The sequence below is a fragment of the Chrysochloris asiatica genome, unplaced genomic scaffold (assembly GCF_000296735.1).
Source record: "Chrysochloris asiatica unplaced genomic scaffold, ChrAsi1.0 scaffold00161, whole genome shotgun sequence".
Taxonomy (NCBI): domain Eukaryota; kingdom Metazoa; phylum Chordata; class Mammalia; order Afrosoricida; family Chrysochloridae; genus Chrysochloris; species Chrysochloris asiatica.
This window is the reverse complement of record NW_006408679.1, coordinates 482,769-501,154: the sequence shown is the minus strand read 5'-3', so window position 1 is coordinate 501,154 and position 18,386 is coordinate 482,769. Positions and strand designations below refer to the sequence as shown.

The window sequence follows — 18,386 nt, the reverse complement described above, 5'->3', positions numbered from 1 at the left end:
AGTCGGAACTGACTGTATGGAACACAACAACAATAGCAACAACAACAACATCACAATCATTATCACTTCAACATGTTTAAAGTAAAATTTTACAAGATATTTTGCTTTTTTTCAATGAGTACTCATTCTTCTAAATCTAGATTTGGCACATTTTATAAATGGCTAGTGGCTACAATAGTAAAAAGTATAAACCTAGAATGAAAACTAATCTATCATGGTTTCATCATCCTTCAGTTTTCTTGTTGCACAGTCCAAAATATTGCATCACTTTTCTAAAAGATATCTGGAGGCACCATCTTTATACTTCTTATTGTTCATTTTCATTAGAAATGATCACAGTTAAACATTCAAAACTAACATTTACCTTCAGCAAAGGCAAAGAGAAGCAAACTGTCAGAGAGATATTTCACATTTAAAGAACGAATACAAAGAGACTATTGACAGATCTGGACAAAAACAATGGTGAAACTGATGGTTTTTGTTAGGTTGTTTGTTGTTAGGTGTGGATGAGTAGGTCCCAACTCAGCAACCTGATGCACAACAGAATGAAATACTATTTGGTGGTGTGCCATCCTCACAATTTGTTACATGTGAGCCCACTGTTGCTGCTACTCTGTCAATAAATCTTGTTGGAGGTCTTCCTCTTTTTTTGCTGGCCCTCCATTTTACCAAGTAAACTATTCTTTTCCAAGGAAGCATTCTGGCTTCTTAGATGTCTTGAAGTGTACTTCAAGATTTGTTTGTTCTTCTGGCAGTCCATAGTACTTTTAATATTCTCTAATACTATAATTTTACAGTCTGTGTTATTCATTGCCCAACTTTCACGTGCATCACAAGGTGATTAAAAATATTATGGCATGAATCAGGCACACCTTATTTCTAAAACTGGTATCTTTGACCTAGCATAATTTAGAGTGGTCTTTGCAGCAGCAGGCTGACTTAATGAAATAGATGGTTAGATTTGTTTTTAACTGCTGCTTCCATGAGTGTCGATTGTGTATCCAAGCAAAATGAAATCTTTGACAACTTCCATCTTTTCTCCATTTATCATGATGTTATTTATTGGTTCCAGTTGTGAGGACTTTGGTTTACTTTATATTTAAGTACAATCCATACAGAGGGCTGTTGCCTTTAATCTTCATCAGTAAGTATTTTAACTCCTCTTCACTTTCATCAAGCAAGATTGCATAATAATGTACATTGAAGATGGTTAATGAGTCTCACCCTCACTTAATAAACTTGATTGTTGTTGTTAAGTGCTGTTGAGTTGGTTCCGACCCATAGCAACCCTGCATAGGGTTTCCGAGGAGCAGCTGGTGAGCTTGAACTGCCAATCTTGCAGTTCAAATGGATTTGCAGTCTGGCGCATTAATCCACATAGCCACACCAGGCACTGATAGGGTTAGAAAAATACAGGTTAGGAATCTCCAGATGAAAATGTCATTGTTGTTAAGTGCCATCGAGTTGGTTTGAACTCACAGACAACCCTATAAAGGGTTTCCAAGGAGCAGCTGGTGGTTTTGAATCGCCGATCTTGTGGTTGGTAGTTGCTTATCCTGCAGTGCCACACCAGGTAACAACATCCTAAGTGAATTTTCTCTAACACAAAATTTTCGTAAATTTTTTCCAAAAAATTTCTTAAACTTTTTGAAGTTTTGAAGTTTACTCAAAGGAAGAAGGACCAAATGAAAATATAGTAATGCGCTGGACTGCAAAGTTGGTTTGAACCACAAGGTCAGCAGTTCAAGCTCACCAGCCGCTCCTTAGAAACCGTATACAGGGTTGCTGTAGGGTCACAATTGACTCGACGGCACTTAGCAACAACCAGTCATTCAATTAGAAGAACTTTATACAATATTTTTCAACAAAAACTTCAACCATTCTGTTTTTAAAAAATGAATTGCATGGGAGAACAATTAGACAGGTTTGCATGGGCTAAGTGGGACAGAGGTAAAGAATGATGTATGCACAACCTTGGAACAACAGGGTTCTGGGATACAGAGATTGAGACATTTGGAATGGGGAAATGGGGGAGAATAATGTTAAGATATGCTTGGCTGTCTTTTGAATCTTGGTTTCCCTGGCATACCACTATAAAAGAGACACTAGAGGGGGAGAGAAAGAAACAGCCAGAAATATCACCATAGAAAGCTTGTAAATTCATCTTCTTTCTACCTATAACTGATTGGAATGCCTAAAATGGGGCTACAACATGCCCAGTGAAGAAGGCTTCCTGTGGAGCCTCTGCATTACATAAGACCATAGGTGGAATCCTGAGCAGCATCCAGAATCTTCAGAGGTGGGAAATTTCCACTTGAAAGGATAGGTAGACCACCCTGGAGCAGCTAGGAGAATAGAAGATACTTCTTGAAAGAATGACCTACAGGAAAAATACAAAACAATATAGGCAGACTGGCTGATTACTACAAGAACAAGCAAGTTGCTAGCCCAGGAGACATCAAGGCAAGTGGTAGGGTCCCCTCAGAGCAAACCTCCTTCCAAGACTAAGACTCAGTGGGAATACATGCTCTGATAGGTGACCAAGTTCATCACTGATTAAGGGGAAGAAGTGAGGGAAAAACAGCAATAAAGCTGCGAGCTAAGCCCTACAACGTTCAATAGACTCCTATGAACCTGGGTGGAGACCTGGTTGGCCAGCAGTGTGGTAAGACCTGGGGACTCTTGGGCCCAGAGTCAGTGACATAGCCACAGAGGACTAGAGTGGAAAGTGAACCGTCCAGCTGATAAGAAAAGAGGGCATATGCATAAGAATACCCACACATGCAGATAATACCCACTTGACCTGGCTTCAGTGACTGGATGATCAGAGCTCAACTAGAGGAAGAAAGAAGTGGAAAAAAAGAGCAATCTGATATAATTTGATGAACTTGACCTACACCTATGGATGCAGTAGCTCAAAAGAGGGAACAAATCTTACACAGAGTAGACAGGGATGGGCAACTTGGACATTGGCTACCCAAAACTGGGGGTCTGCAAATGCAAGAAGTGACTGGCTTACAAGCTTTCAAGAGGGAACCTAGATACAGAGGGCATGGAGGAAAGAAGAATCTCCACTGAGTAGTATCCAATCTGTCTAGGTGGGGCTGATGAAAGGAAATGCGGATAGGTCTCTTGTGATACAATTGTGAATAATTGTTATCAGGACTGATTGTGAGGGTTGGAAATGTAAAGGTACATGTTCTGTAGCAAGGAGAAGAGTGATTACTTTGCAGTCTAGGAGCAGAGGTCCCTGGGACCATCAAGGGAGAAGAGTGGAGAATGGGACCCTACCCAGAGAAACAGTGATGCCAGAATTGGAGCAGCTGGGGACTTCAGACCCAGAGAGGGTAAAGGGCTGTGTGCTGACAACCGGAGGGCAGGCTTGCAGGGTCTACCCTTTGGTTGGTTGATGATGCATGGAAGGGACTGTAACCATGGCAATGAAACAATATACAATAGGATCAAGGTAAAGTTAATGTTCTCCCATGTAACTATCACATTGTTGTTGTTGTTAAGTACCATGGAGTCGGTTCCGACCCATAGCGACCCTGTACAGGGTTTCCTAGTTCACAATAAAATATTTAAAAGAAATGTGACAGTATTTTTTTTATTTTTGATGTTTGTGTTATAGTTGGTTATGTGCCGTGGAGTCGGTTCCAACTCATAGCGACCCTGGTACAGGGTTTTCGAGGCTGTAAATCTTTATGGGAGCAGAAAGCCTCATCTTTCTCCCACAGAACAGCTGGTAGTTTCGAACTGCTGACTTTGCGGTTTGCAGCCCGATTCGTAACCAGTGGGAGAAAGATGAGGCTTTCTGCTCCTGTAAAGATTTACAGCCTTGGAAACCCTATACAGGGTCGCTATGAGTCGGAACCGACTCCATGGCACACAACAACAACAACAAATATATATATTTATGAAACTATAGTCTTAATTTCAAGTATAGATACATGGAAACAACCGAATAATGCTAAAAACTATACATCACATCTCATTATGATTTGTGAATAATTCTAAATCATGGACATCCAATCAATATACTTATGTAAGATTAAAATGGTAACACAAAGAAAATTCAACAGCCTTCTGGATTCGCAAACACTATTTCACATTCATTTCCAAATTAAACATTTTAGAGTGTTTTAAAACTTACTCTGTGATTGACTACAAAATAGTATTTTATGTATAATTGTAAAGTAAAAAAATCTAAAGAAAGTCTTGAGAAAAAAAAAGAAAATATTAATTCATTGATGTTATACAAAAGATAAATGACTAGGTATGCCAGTAAGAGAAATGTCACAATTATAAGTCTTTTTTATTTAAAATTGTCTCTGGTAACTAAAAAAATAGATATTTACTCAATAAGGCCTAAGATGACCTTTTAAAGCTTAAGACTGTAATATTATTGACTGTATTAGATACAGTAATATTTTAGCATGCTGACATTTATGACAGGAAAACTCCCTAAGATCTAAGACGACTTAATGAAATGTGAGTTAGATTCAAAGTTTTAGCTCGCAAAAATGAAAGTGAAGACACCTAGGGTAGAAAATAGTCTTTTGAAAGTATAAAACTACAAATAGGAAAGGAAAAATGTCAAAGGGAACTAGGAATGAAGAATATTAATATATATGAAACATTTTAGTAAATTAGATATAAAAGAAAGATAGATTTTGCTCCTATGTCAATGCCATCTGATCGTACCTCTGTTTAGTAAGTAGGGCAGACAAGGAAAATAAATCACAAAGACTGAAACCAAAACTAAACCAAAACTACAGCTGTTAAGTTGATTCTGATTCATAGTGGCCCTACAGGACAGAGTAGAACTGCATTATAGGGTTTCCAAAACTATAATCTTTACAGAAGCAAACTGCCACATCTGTCACCAGCTGAGCGGTCAGTGGGTGGGTTTGAACTACCAAATTCTCAGTTAGCATCTAAGTGCTTTCACCACGGCAAAATGAGGCCTCCTTATGAAGTTAATCTGTATAAACATTATCTCAGCTAGACATGTAATTCTGGGATTCAAACTTGGGTCTCTAAATTACATATTCAAAGTTAGGTGTCAAAGTCAGGCCTGCTCCCAAAATATTCTAATCCAAACCATTAACCAAACAGAAGCAAGCTAAACTAAATTATCACCTATTTAATTTATATAGCAACTACTGATGGTAAAATTCATATAACCATCATGTATTTCAGTAGTGCCAGGGAAAATTGAACAGCGTGGCCAAGAACACAGCCACCTCAGTCGCTAACCCTTTCTTTCACACCTTCAGCTAAGGGCCATCTATGCCAAGTTAGCCTCATGTTAGCAGGAATCCCAGTTAGCTGAGTAACAACAACATGTAGGGCTGAAACAGGGTAAAAGTAAGGTGCAGCAGAGACCGTGGTGGCATCAGAGTAGCGGCTAAGTGCTCCACTGGAGGGTAGAGGCAGAAAGAACTGAAGGCAAACAAAAATTTCCACAGAAAGAAAAGTATCAAGGGGCTTGCAAGGGAATGGTCCACAAAATGGCCCATCAGCAACAGAACTGTTCAGCCTTTCCAAGCAAAACCACATCTCCACAGGCAAAAAAAATAAAGTGTGTATCTAGGGAGTGTATTTTGAGGTAGACTTAAATAGAGTGAAGCAGTCAAAGGAAGATCTATATATATACACACATGTAATCTAGTATCTCTGAAGTTGCCTGCATCCACAAGAGGTAACAACCAGGATCAGCACAAAGTTGATTCCTACAAGATAGAGGTAAGACATACCTCCAGTCTCCAACTTTCTAACCATTTCTAATACTAGCCACTACCACTCACAGAACTGTGTACATCTCTGCTGGGTTTGATAGTTAGTTGCAGTAATCACACAGAACTCACAGACCATACTCACAGTTATGAGGTGTATTAGGGAAATAATAGGCTACACATTGAGATCGGGATCATTTTGGAAGTATAGGATACATCTCAGCAGACAGGATACAGTTCATCAACCAGGACAGCTCTCAGATCCTTTTCAGCCTTGCCAGCTGAAGACCCTTCTTTGGTCATTCCCCAGCCATGCACGCACAAAAGAAGGGCTGTGCAGGTGCCCCTCTTTGCCTTCGGCTTCCTTGCTATCATCAGCCTTTCCACTGCTAACTGGTCCAACTCATGACCAGTGTAGAAGCCTGGTTAACAGCTGTCCTCTTAGCAGCAGCCTTCTGCGGCATCACCTGCTCTGCCCCTGGGCTCCTCTTCCAGGTCCTTTTGTTGCTTTGCTTTTCTAGGCCTCTATTCTGCTGGGGTAAGAATTACAGGTTTTTTTTGCTCTATCAGCAAGTGTCCAAAGATACCCTGCTCTGCCATGCCAGCAAGCCTTTTGTCAAAGATGCTCAGATCTTTCTGTAGGTCAGCAAGACCACCGTAGCCATCTCTCTCTCCATGGGCTGGCAGGTCCACCACTGACATCTGCCACTCCCATGTTTCTTGCCACTTATACTGTTGCTTCCATTTCTCTGCCCCTGGACTTGCAGTCATTTCCGCCATGTTTAATACTCCAGTTCTCTTTTCTGGTTCTATCTTCAGGGTTTGGGACCTGAATTCAAAAGACACACTCTGCTACAGACTCTTCTTGATGGTAATGAGAAGTTCAGGTCCTCCCTGAATGTCTATGGGACTGACCTTATATAAGACTGGCAGGATGGCAAAACTGATCAATCACTAAGCTGGGACACAAGGGACTAAATTCTATTGGGTGACTTTTCAAGATCCCTTGCAAGACTGTGATGCAGCTAATCATTTTAACAGCCATATAAATCCAAGACCAGAAAGGCCATATATAAGAGAAATCCATTGTACTACTATGTGCTTAAGCAACTCTGGTAGCATAGTGGTTACGAATTGGGCTGAGAACCGCAAGGTCAGCAGTTTGAAACTACCAGCTGTTCTGTGGGAGAAAGATGAGCCGTTCTGCTGCTCCCGTAAAGATTTACAGACTCGGAAACCCTGTACAATGAGTTGGAACCGACTCCACGGCACGTAACCACTAACCACCACTATGTGCTTGACAACAATAACAAATTAGTTTATAACAAGTTATTATTTATAAAAACAACATATAAGACAAATCAGTATCATTTTATTGAGTTTATTTTATAGATGGGAAAATTGAGAAACAGAGAAATTAAGTATCTTGACCAAGGCTACATCACTAGTAAGTATTCCAGCTGGGCTCACTCATAACCACTAAACTGTGTCCCGCCCTTGCATCTAAAGTTACTACTTTTGATTTGATGCTTAAAGTTCTGGAGTTATATGATTAAGAGTAAATAAGCTGACAAAAATACTCTCCAAGTTTTCCAATGAATAAAATGCATGATAGTTGGTAATTCAGATTGTTGGCACTATTTTGGCTACTCAAAGTCCCTTCTGCCTTATTTCCTAGCTATGTGGCACTGTAGGATAAGTAGTGGACTGCAAGGTTGGTTTAAACTGAGAGATTGGTGTTCAAACTCACCAGTCACTCCTCAGAAAACCTATCCAGGGCTGCTATGAGTTGACGACTCAACAGCACTTAACATTTATCATGTTTTCAATACTATAACGTTCTGGAACAGGCACACACCCACAGATATTGTCACATTTAATCCTCAAAACAATACTTGTTAAGTGCTGTGGAGTTGAAAGACTCATAGCAATCCAGTAAAGGGTTTCTGAGGAACAGATGGTAGGTTTGAACTGCTGACCTTGCAGTTAGCAGTTCGATGCTTTATCCTACACAGTGTAACACCAGAACTTCAAAATAATACTGTTGTTGTTAAGTGTCGTCGAGTCAGTTCCAACTGGTAGTGACCCTGTATAGCGATTCCCTGGAGTCGTTGGATTTGAAGTGCCGACCTCGCAGTTAGCAGTCCAATATTTATCCTACAGTACTATACCAGGACCCAAAAACAACACTATACACCAGAAATTATTTCATTATTTTTCAGCTACGTAAAATTCTCATTAAATTTTCATGTTCATAAACTACAAATCATGTTTTCAAACAACTTTAAAGGATAGATAATATGAGGAAATTGGGTTTCAGAGAGATATGCCTAACATGTTACAAATATGGAATTCCAATTGAGGCTCTTATTTCAAGTTCAAAATGTAGATAGTTGCTTTTTATGAGCTGTTACGTTTTATAAAATCATTGAACATAATCAGAGTATAAGAAAGGCCTAGAGAAATCTAGTTCATGTAACACCTGCTCAAAATGAGTAAATAAAAACAAGTAACATTTATATCTGATCACAGTATTTTAAAAAACTATAGTTGTTGTTGTTAGGTGCCATCGAGTCAGTACCGACTCATAGTGACCTTATGCACAGTAGAACAAAACACTGCCCGATTTAAGGCCAATCTCACTACCGTTGCCATGCTTGAGCCCACTGATGCTGCCAGTTGGCCAATCAATCTCGCTGGTGGTCTTCCTCTTTTTCTATGACCCTCTACCCTACCAAACATAATATCCTTTTCCGGCAACTGGTCCCTCCTGACAATATGTCTTAAGTATGAGAGATGAAGTTTGGCCATTCTGTCTTCCAAGGAACATTCTGGTTGCACTTCTTCCTACACAGATCTGTTGGTTCTTTTGGCAGCCCAAGGCACTTTCATTATTCTCCTCCAACACCACAATTCAAAAGCATCAGTTCTTCTACGGTCTTCTTTATTCACTGTCCAGCTTTTGCATGCATATGAGGTTATTGAAAATACCATGGCTTGGGCCAGGCGCACCTTAGTCCTCAAGCTGACATCTTTGCTCTTCAGCACTTTAAAAAGGTCTTATGCAACAGATTTGCCTAATGTAATATGTCATTTGATTTCTTGACTGCTGCTTCCAAGAAGAATGAAGTCCTTGACAACTTCAATCTTTTCTCCATTGGTAAGAATGTTGTTTATTGGTCCAGTGGTGAGGATTTTTGTTTTCTTTACATTGAAATGCAATCCATACTGTACTCTTTGATCTTCACCAGTAAACTTTTCAAGTCTTCTTCACTTTCAGCAAGCAAGGTTGTATCATCTGCATATTTCAGGTTGTTAATGAGTCTTCCTCCAATCCTGATGACACGTTTTTCTTCATAGAACCCAGCTTCTCAGATTATGTGTTCAACATACAGTTTGAATAAGTATGGTGAAAGAATACAACCCTGTCTCACACCTTTCTGAATTTTAAACCATTCAGCGTTCCCATGTTCTGTTTGAACAACTGCCTCTTGGTCCATGTACAGAGTCCTCATGAGCAAAATTAAGTGTTCAGAAATACTCATACTTCGCAATGTTGTCCATGGCTTGACATAATCCACACAATCAAAAGCCTTTGCATAGTCAATAAACCACAGGTAAACATCTTTCTGATATTCTCTGCTTTCAGCCACGATCCATTGGACATCAGCAATGATATCCCTCGTTCTATGGCGTCTTCTGAATCTGACTTGAACCTCTGGAAGTTCTCTGTCAATAAATGCCTGTAACCATTTCTGTATTACATTTAGTAAAACTTTACTTGCATGGGATATCAAAGGTATTGTCTGATGATTTCCGCATTCTGTTGGGTCACTTGTAATGTAATTATCATTCATTATGTTCTAAGATGGAGCCTTGGGCTGGCACAGCAGATTAAGTGTTGGGCAATTAACCACAAGGTCAGCAGTTCAGACCAACCAGCCATTCCTCAGGAGCTAGATGAGGCTGTCTGCTCCAGTAGAGATTTATGATCTCAGAAACCCTAACAAATATTTCTATTTGGTCTTTTAGGACCACTAATAGTCAGAATTGATTCAATGGCAGTGGGTTTGTTTTGGGGGTTTATGTTCCAAGATACAAACATGTTCCAACATACAAACATATTGTGGCAAAAATGAAGCAGTAAAAGTCTAAAAGTAACATAAACTAAAAATAATGTAACATTACTGGAGCTCTGGTAACATAGTGGTTACAAATTGGGTTGTGAACTTCAAGGTCAGCAGTTCGAAACTACCAGGTGTTCCGCAGGAGAAAGATGAGGCTTTCTGCTCCCATAAAGATTTACAGCCTCGGAAACCCTGTACAGGGTTGCTATGAGTTGGAACTGACTCCATAGCACATAATCACCACCACCACCATAATAGTCTACATATAGAAATAAATGTTTTAAAGTTTCGCTAAGAATTCTTTCAGCTCGAAAATTAATTCAACTCCACTGGAAACAGATTTACTGGGTTCATGCCAGTGCTAGGCACAGTGCAACACTGCAAGAGGCAAAAGGCAGAGGAGCTGTTCAGGAGCTCATAATCCAGCAGAGGGACAGGTATGTCGGAATAGGTTTAATGCAAATAACCAAAATAAGAGATGAAAGCAAAGATTTATATAGTTAATCCAAAGGAGTAATATATCACGAGAACATCAGTCTTCATGGCCTTGAGACCAGAAAAACTAGATGATTGTACTTCTGGTGTGGCACTGTAGGATAAGCACTAGACTGCTAACCACAGAGCAGTTCAAACCCAGCAGCCACTCCTTAGAAACCCAAGACAGGGTTATGGTGAGTTCGAGAAACTGACCTGATGACACTTAACAACAACAATAGATAGGTATGTTGTTGTTAGATGTCAGTTCTGACTCACAGCAACCCTGCATAGGGTTTCCAAGGTGCAGTTGGTGGGTTTGAATCGCCAACCTTGTGGTTCAAACCCTTGCAGTCCAGTGCTTATCCTACAGCTCCACACCAGGACACAAGGAGAGAGAAACACTAATGAGATATGAACATCATGTAAAGGTCAACCATTCAAGATCAAAAGGGCCGTATTTACCAAGGACAAAGGTCAGAGGGTTGGAAAACAAACACAGGGAGGAAGTGGGATGAGTGATGTTTCACTGAAGGAATAGCAATCACTGAAATGCGAATGACTTGTTGAATGTAAAACTGATGACTTACCTTGTAAACCTTCACTCATTTCACTATAAAAAGTTTTAAAAAGTAATAAATAAAGCAAAGGTTTATGAATGTAGAGAAGGAAGATAGGAATTCTGGAAAACAGGAGACAGAAATCCAAACTACCTACTTACATTCCACATATTAATATAACAATTTTTACCTAGTTTGCCTACTTCCTTCGGCTTGAATCCATTCAAAATGGTAACAATATCAGCTAGTTAATATTTTCAAAGGGCATTTTGCAGAAAGAAGTCTAGTAAAATATTTCAAGAAGGAAGAATGAATATATTAGGAGGTCTACTCTCTGAAGGTCCGGCAAGGGCAAGTGTGTTGAAGCCTAAGTCTGGCAAAGTGCGTAGATGCCAAATGTGAGGAATTTTAATACAAAACTGAAAACTGTAGACTTAATGGTATGTGCCATTAAAAACAAATAAAGGCTTGAATAAAAACAGAAAATTATATCCTGCCTACATAAAATTTCAAAGAATAAAAATTAAAAATCTGCATTAGCAGACAAATTCAGAATTTGGGAAAAAAATGTTATACTAGATTTGTCAAATTTCTGCATGTATTTCCATATAATGTTTGTTTGGGTTTTTTTTTTTAATGGTTTTATTGTGAATTGAGAGATAGTTTACTTGGGAGAACACTGGTTTTACACTCGTTTCATTCCAATGATTACAATCTCCTCCATGCATCAACATTCAATAGTATTTACTTCTATTCCCTCTGTTTTTCTTTGTGTATGTACACAAAAATACTCAGGAATACATAAACATTTAAGCAACCAAAGGGCACATTCTGCAAGCCTACTTCCTGGTCACCAGCACCTGGCCACCAGCATATAACCTTTCTCTTTCCATGTATCTAAGAGTCCTCAGCTGCTCTATTTCTCCAAGTCTTCATCTCTGTCTCCATCTCTGGTTTCTCTGATTATCTGGATAGGGTCCCACATTCCACTCATGCTTTTCTCCCTTGATGGTCCTAGGGTTCTCTGTTCCTTTTTGTTACAAAATTTCTAACTTCACAGTTGTGATCATCGCAATTAGTCATAATAATTACTCACTACTATGGTTCGGAACCGACTCGACGGCACTTAACAACAACAACAACAACAACTGAATCATAAGAATCTTATCCTCATCTCTTTTCACCAGACTCATCTACACAAGGTGAATACTATCCAGTGGAGATTCTACCTTTCCCCACACTCTCTGAAACTAAAATCCCTCTTGAAAATTTATAAGCCAGTCACTTCGTGCCCCATTTTAGGTAGCCAATGTCTAAGTTGCCAGTCCCTATCAACTCTGTATACAGCAGAGACAGGATTGATACTTGAGGTGAAGACTCCTTTCCTCTCAGTTAGGTACTTTGAGCTACTATATTCATAAGTATAAGTCAAGTTCATCAAACTGTAGTAATTTACACTTGTTTCCTTTATCAAAAATTTTTTTCATCTACCTGTAGTTGAGTTCTGATCATTATGCCATCGAAGCTAGGTCAAACGGGTACTATCTGCAAGTTTGGGTGTTCTTGTACCTCTACCCTCACTTCATATCAGCTGGACGCTTCCCTCTCAGCTCTAACCCTCCATGGCTATGTCCTTGTTCATGGACTCAGGAGTCCCCAGGTCTTACCACACTTCAGACCAACCAGCCTGTCCTCTACTCTCTCTCATCTCCAGGTCAATGGGCATCTCCATATAATGTTTTGATGTGTGTTTTGAAAAGCAACAGTATTTTGAAGCAGATAGAATATATTTAGTTCTTATTAAATTAATTTAATAATTTCAACAGCACAGATATGAACAATATCATATATAGAATTATATGATCTGTGCTAGAAGTCCTGGTGTGGCGCTGTAAGATAAGCACTGAATTTATAACCAGCAGTCACTCTTTTGACACCCTATTCAGAATTGCTAAGAGTCAGAAGGGCTCTTTGGCATTTAATAACAACAACAGTAAAACTCTGAGAATATTGAGAAATTGAAAAAGATAAAAAATATTCAACATTTTATCATTCTCATATTCTGTAACTAGTTACATTTTGTCAGTGTAGAATAACTAAATATAGAAAGTATAATACAGTAACACAAAAATATATACAACATAGAAATCCAAAGCAATTTTGAACACAAGATGGACTGACACAGTGGCTACAAGAGTGGACCAAACATAGGAACAGTTGTGAGGGTGGTGCAGGACCAGGCAGTGTTTCATTCGGTTGCACATATGGTCACTTAAGCCAAATAAATTTGAAGTCACTGAACAACAATAATGTTTGTTGTTGTTATGAGCTGTGGAGTCAGTTCCAACTCATAGCGACTCTCTACAGGGTTTCCGAGGCTGTAAATCTTTACAGGAGCAGAAAGCCTCATCTTTCTCCTGTGGAACAGCTGGTAGTTTAGAACTGCTGACTGTGAGATTAGGAGCCCAATTCGTAACCACTATGCTACCAAAGCTCCTTAACAATAATGTTTAGTTCGTGTTAAATTAGATGGATGTTTTATTTCTTTTTACCCTAGAATAGAAGAAGGCCCTCTACCATCTGACATCAAACTATTTTTCCACTTTTGTTTTCTAGAGTTAACATATACTTTTGTATCCCCAAGATTGCTTTGCATACTTACTGTCATGACTTCCCACATGCTTTCTCACATATAAATTTAAGGTCAAACTGAGGTCTCTCATCTACTTTTAGAAGTACCTTTAATCATTTCAGATAATAGTAACCACCTTACTTCTGAATTCCTAAATATTTATTTCCTAGACAGTTTCTTGGGAACATGAATTAATTTCATATTCTTCTTATATAACCCAGTAAGTGCTATGTACCTATTAAGCATTTAAAAGTAAAATAGAAAACTAAAGATAAAAGAAATGTATACAAACAGGGAATATAATATGTCTTCTCAAAATATTAAACAAATATTTCACCTAAGACAAACAATAAACTCTTAACTTACCCCATTTAGGCTGCCCAAATCTTTCACCAAGTGTTCATCTGTAGAGGCATCATAATTGATTACAGCATGTTGCTTGTCCACACTACGAGACTGAAAGAAATTTGTTAAGTTAATAAATACAAAAAAATACTAGATTATTTTCTTATACCAAACACAAAGGTTTTTGGTTAGAAACCTAGTATTGGTGGTGGTGCTGCTGGTTATATGACGTGGAATTGGTTCCGACTCATAGCGACCCTATACAGTGTAAATCTCTACAGGAGCAGAAAGCCTTATCTTTCTTCCACGGAACAGCTGGTAGTTTCGAACTGCTGACCCTGTAATTTGCAGCCTGATTCATAACCACTGGTAATATAAATATAAGGAAATCTAAAAGTAAATAAGGATTAAATGAAATTTAATCTGTGCATAGTGTTATAAGTTGGGTTGTGAAGGTCAGCAGTTTGAAACTACCAGCTGTTCCGCAGGAGAAACATGAGGTTTTCTGCTCCCGTAAAGATTTCAGCCTCGGAAACCCTGTAAAGGGTCGCTATGAGTCGGAACCGTCTCCACAGCACACCACCACCACCACTATACAACAAAACTTTGGTATCTCTTCCTAAAGACGAAACTAGACAAATATTTAAGCTATTTCTTTCTATTAACTTTACATATTTTTCTTCTTAGAGGATTTAATCAGCTGACTTTGTTGAAAATACTAAACTAAACCACAAAAAATTTTTATTTGAAACTATTATATGGAAACTATGTGAATTATAATTTCTTAATGTTTTGTGTGTATAATTGGGGGAGAAAACACCTTTTAGGATTTTATTCTTTCAATGCTGAAAATTGCAATATACATTGCATAAGAAATCAACTAAGTGATACACAAGATAAAAGATATTATCCATAAACATAGTGCTCTATTCAAAAACCATTTATATGATTGATGATGCATGGAGGGAATTGTAATCATTGCAATGAAACAAAATACGATAGGATGAATGTGAAGCTGATGTTCTCCCATGTAAACCCACATAACCACAATAAAAACTTAAAGGGAAAAAAAAGGATAAATGGAGTCCTGGTGTGGCGTTGTGGTTTAATGCACCAGATTGCAAAGCTGTTTGAACTGCAAGGTCGGCAGTTCAAGCTCACCAGTTGCTCCTTGGAAACCCTATACAGGGTCGCTATGGGTCGGAATCGACTCGACAGCACTTAACAACAACAACAACGGATTAATATCAACTAAAAACAAAGATGAGAAGACAAGGGAGTTAGGAAAACTAAAGCACTACGAACATAACAACTAGAACACAAAGAGAACATTACTGACACACTGTTATAAACGTAACATCACTAAAAATGTACATTTGTATGGTTGTGGTAGTTGTGGTGTGCCACGGAGTTGGTTCTGACTCATATAGAAACTGTCAAATGAGAACCTAATTTACTGTGTAAATTGTCAAAAGCAAATTAAAATAATTTGTTTTAACAATTACTTAAGAGTTTAAACATTTAGAGAAAATAGCCCAACATTCTCATAACATACTACTTGTACTTAAGAGGTTGGTTCTAAAACTGGAATTCCTAGGGGATGATAGGAAAGATCATTGAGACAAATAAATAAAATGGCAAACTGGTTTCTGAATACTGCTTTTTAAAATCTTATATTTCTTAAGTCTTCCTGCCATATAGGCCTTTTACAATACAAACATACAAATGAGAGTTCAGTAAGTTGTTTGCATACAGAAACAGCTGAAAGATGAACTATAAGTTCAGGGTTATCTTTTTAATGAAAAAAAAAAATTATTAATGCCATTACAGACAAAGGAAGAAACAGTGTGAGAACCAGTGAATCTGAACTTGAGAGTCACTTATTACAAGTTACCGTGTGAGCCTTGTTATACAAGAGAATATCCAAAGTGGGCAGAGAGGTTTACCAAGTAATTAAAACTACAACCTACGGACTATGCACATCAGGAGCAACACAGGGAAAAAGAAAATCAGAAATTGGGAGGAGAAAATGGAATGCCTATCTAATTGCCTCCATGAACAACTGCTTACTGGTGGCTGGTGGGCTCGAACTGACAACCTCATGCTTCGTAGTCTAGTGCTTATCCTATAGGGTCACCATGTTCCCCTTAAGAAAGGCAGTATTCTACTATCTGAAAGAACATCTCTTATGGCAAATTAGAACTGCCAAGACTAAAACATCAGCATAAATTGTTAAATTACTTATACTTCATTTTGTTTTTACTGTTTTGCTTTAAATTGTTGCTTTGTTTAAATTAATAAATTACTGCTCTGTTTCAGTTATTTTAGGAAGATGAGAAGCAACTGGTGCACCACCAGGTAAAATAATTTGTGATCACTGTGGATTTATCACATTACATTAATCTATGGATAAGAACCTCTATGTGTTATAAATCAAGTGATAGTTCAAGTGTATGTTCGTAGGCTTTCAATTAGTTTTGAATAGATCATCATAAATAGGGAACAGAGGTCTTTAGAACAGTGTACTGAAAACTGAGAAAACAAACACTTAAATTAGAATTGTTGTTGTTGTTGTTAAGTGCCGTCGAGTCGGTTCCGACCCATGGCGACCCTGTACAGGGTTTCCAAGGGTGTAAATCTTTACGGGAGTAGAAAGCCTCATCTTTCTCCCGCGGAGTGGCTGGTAGTTTCGAACTGCTGACCTTAAGGTTCACAGCCCGATTCGTAACCACTACGCTACCAGAATTAAGAAAAGGAAAATCACAAAGGAAAGTGTACGCTGTTGTTAAGTGCCGTTGAGTTGGTTCTGACCCATAGCATCCCTAGATAGGGTTTCAAGGAGCGGCTGGTAAGCTTGAATTGCCGACCTTGAGGTTTAAAGTGACCTTGCAGTCCAGCACATTAAGCCACAGCACCACAGCTGCTGTTAAATGTGGGAAAGAAGGGACAGGACAGCTGCTCAGGAAGCTGGCACTATGGGTTAGGCTTGGGCAGCTAATTGCAAGGTCACTCCATTGAGAAAGTGATACTGTCTGCTTATGTAAAGATTAGTCTCAGAAACCCTATACTGGGTTGCTATGAGTTGGAATCCACTAAATGGCAGTAGGCGTCTATTCAATTTGAATGAGAGACATGAAGAAAGTATGGTTTGGGTAGAAAGTCATTTATTTAGAGGATACCAGTTCACTAACTTGCTAGAACCCTGAACAGCCTCTAACGGGGGTAGGTAAGTACTTGGATACTTACAAAAAAAAGACAAAGCACATTTAAGATATAAGAGGGAGTCCTAGTATGGTGCTGTTCCAACTTTGGGGCTGGAGCATAGGGATATTACATTGGAACAGAAAATGCATCTTTTTCTGTTTTCACTTTTTTAATATACAGGGTTGTTGTTGTTAAGTGCCGTCGAGTCGGTTCTGACCCAACGTGACCCTGAACAGGGTTTCTGAGGCTATAAATCTTTACAGGAGCAGAAAGCCTCATCTTTCTCCCACAGAGCAGCCGGCAGTTTTGAACTGCTTACCTTGCAGTTCACAGCCCGATTTGTAACCACTATGCTACTAGAGCTCCTTAATATACAGGGCTACAACTTCTCAAAAAGGATAAAACTCAAAGCAATGAAATAATATCAAATGAGAACTCACAGAATAAATCCATCCCTTTTGTATAACTGCTATTTTCATTCAAAGCAATAAAAGTAAATAAAAATTACTTTTGAGTTATGATATCAATATATTTCAGAACACAAGAATTAAGCAGAAAATCCAGACAACAGAATATATCTAATAAGTTAGTAGAGAAAACTGTGGGAATAAATGGGACATATTATTTACATCTAACATCATTAGCATTAAGCCATTTTACTTCCTGATAATGAAATTCACATTTCTTTTAGATTAAACTGAGTCACAGGCTTATTATAATAAGTTAATTTTCACAACCCATCTGAACATTTAAAAAAAATTAATAACTTCTCAGAAACATTTAATCTGATCGCTGATAATCAAATCTGATATTAATGGAAACAACTTAATAAATCCAACTTAAAATAATAAATCTCAAGCATTCAATGCGACCACACTCTCTTCTGGCACCTTAAGTCTCTATCAGAAATACAAGATCCTCCAGTCATTGTTTCTTTATACTCTGTTTACCCCACAATCTATGCCTTGAGAACTCGCCTTAATTGAAGCTCTTATTTCTCAAGCTTTTTATAGATCGTTAATTCCTACTTCCTTCCTTTAACTGAAATCTGGCTCTCCCCACTGAGAATACTATGTCCCCTGCATTCCTTTAAAATGAATGCTGCCCTTCTCCTAAGTCTTACATCCTATTTATTGTGTTCAGAGATGAAGTCTGAATCCTTCCAGGTTTCTAGACCATTACTTTCCACTTGGATAAAAATCCTATTTATTTATTTTTTTAATTTAAGGTTTTTATTGTGGATTGAGTGAAAGTTTTCAGGGCACATCATCAGTTTCACATTCAACAATTCATATAACTTGTTTCA

At 38.3% G+C, this 18,386-nt stretch overlaps 1 protein-coding gene across 1 annotated transcript in view; it reads right to left on the bottom strand.

Moving 5' to 3' along the window:
• Nucleotides 1-18,386, bottom strand: part of CEP170 (centrosomal protein 170kDa) — a 172,241-nt gene that overhangs the window by 128,971 nt on the left and 24,884 nt on the right. The window contains exons 2-3 of the mRNA XM_006871154.1: nt 13,898-13,987; nt 6,326-6,551 (exon numbers count right to left, since the gene is read on the bottom strand). Of these exons, the coding sequence (XP_006871216.1) occupies nt 6,326-6,551; nt 13,898-13,987 (316 nt within the window). The remainder of the gene's footprint in view (nt 1-6,325; nt 6,552-13,897; nt 13,988-18,386) is intronic.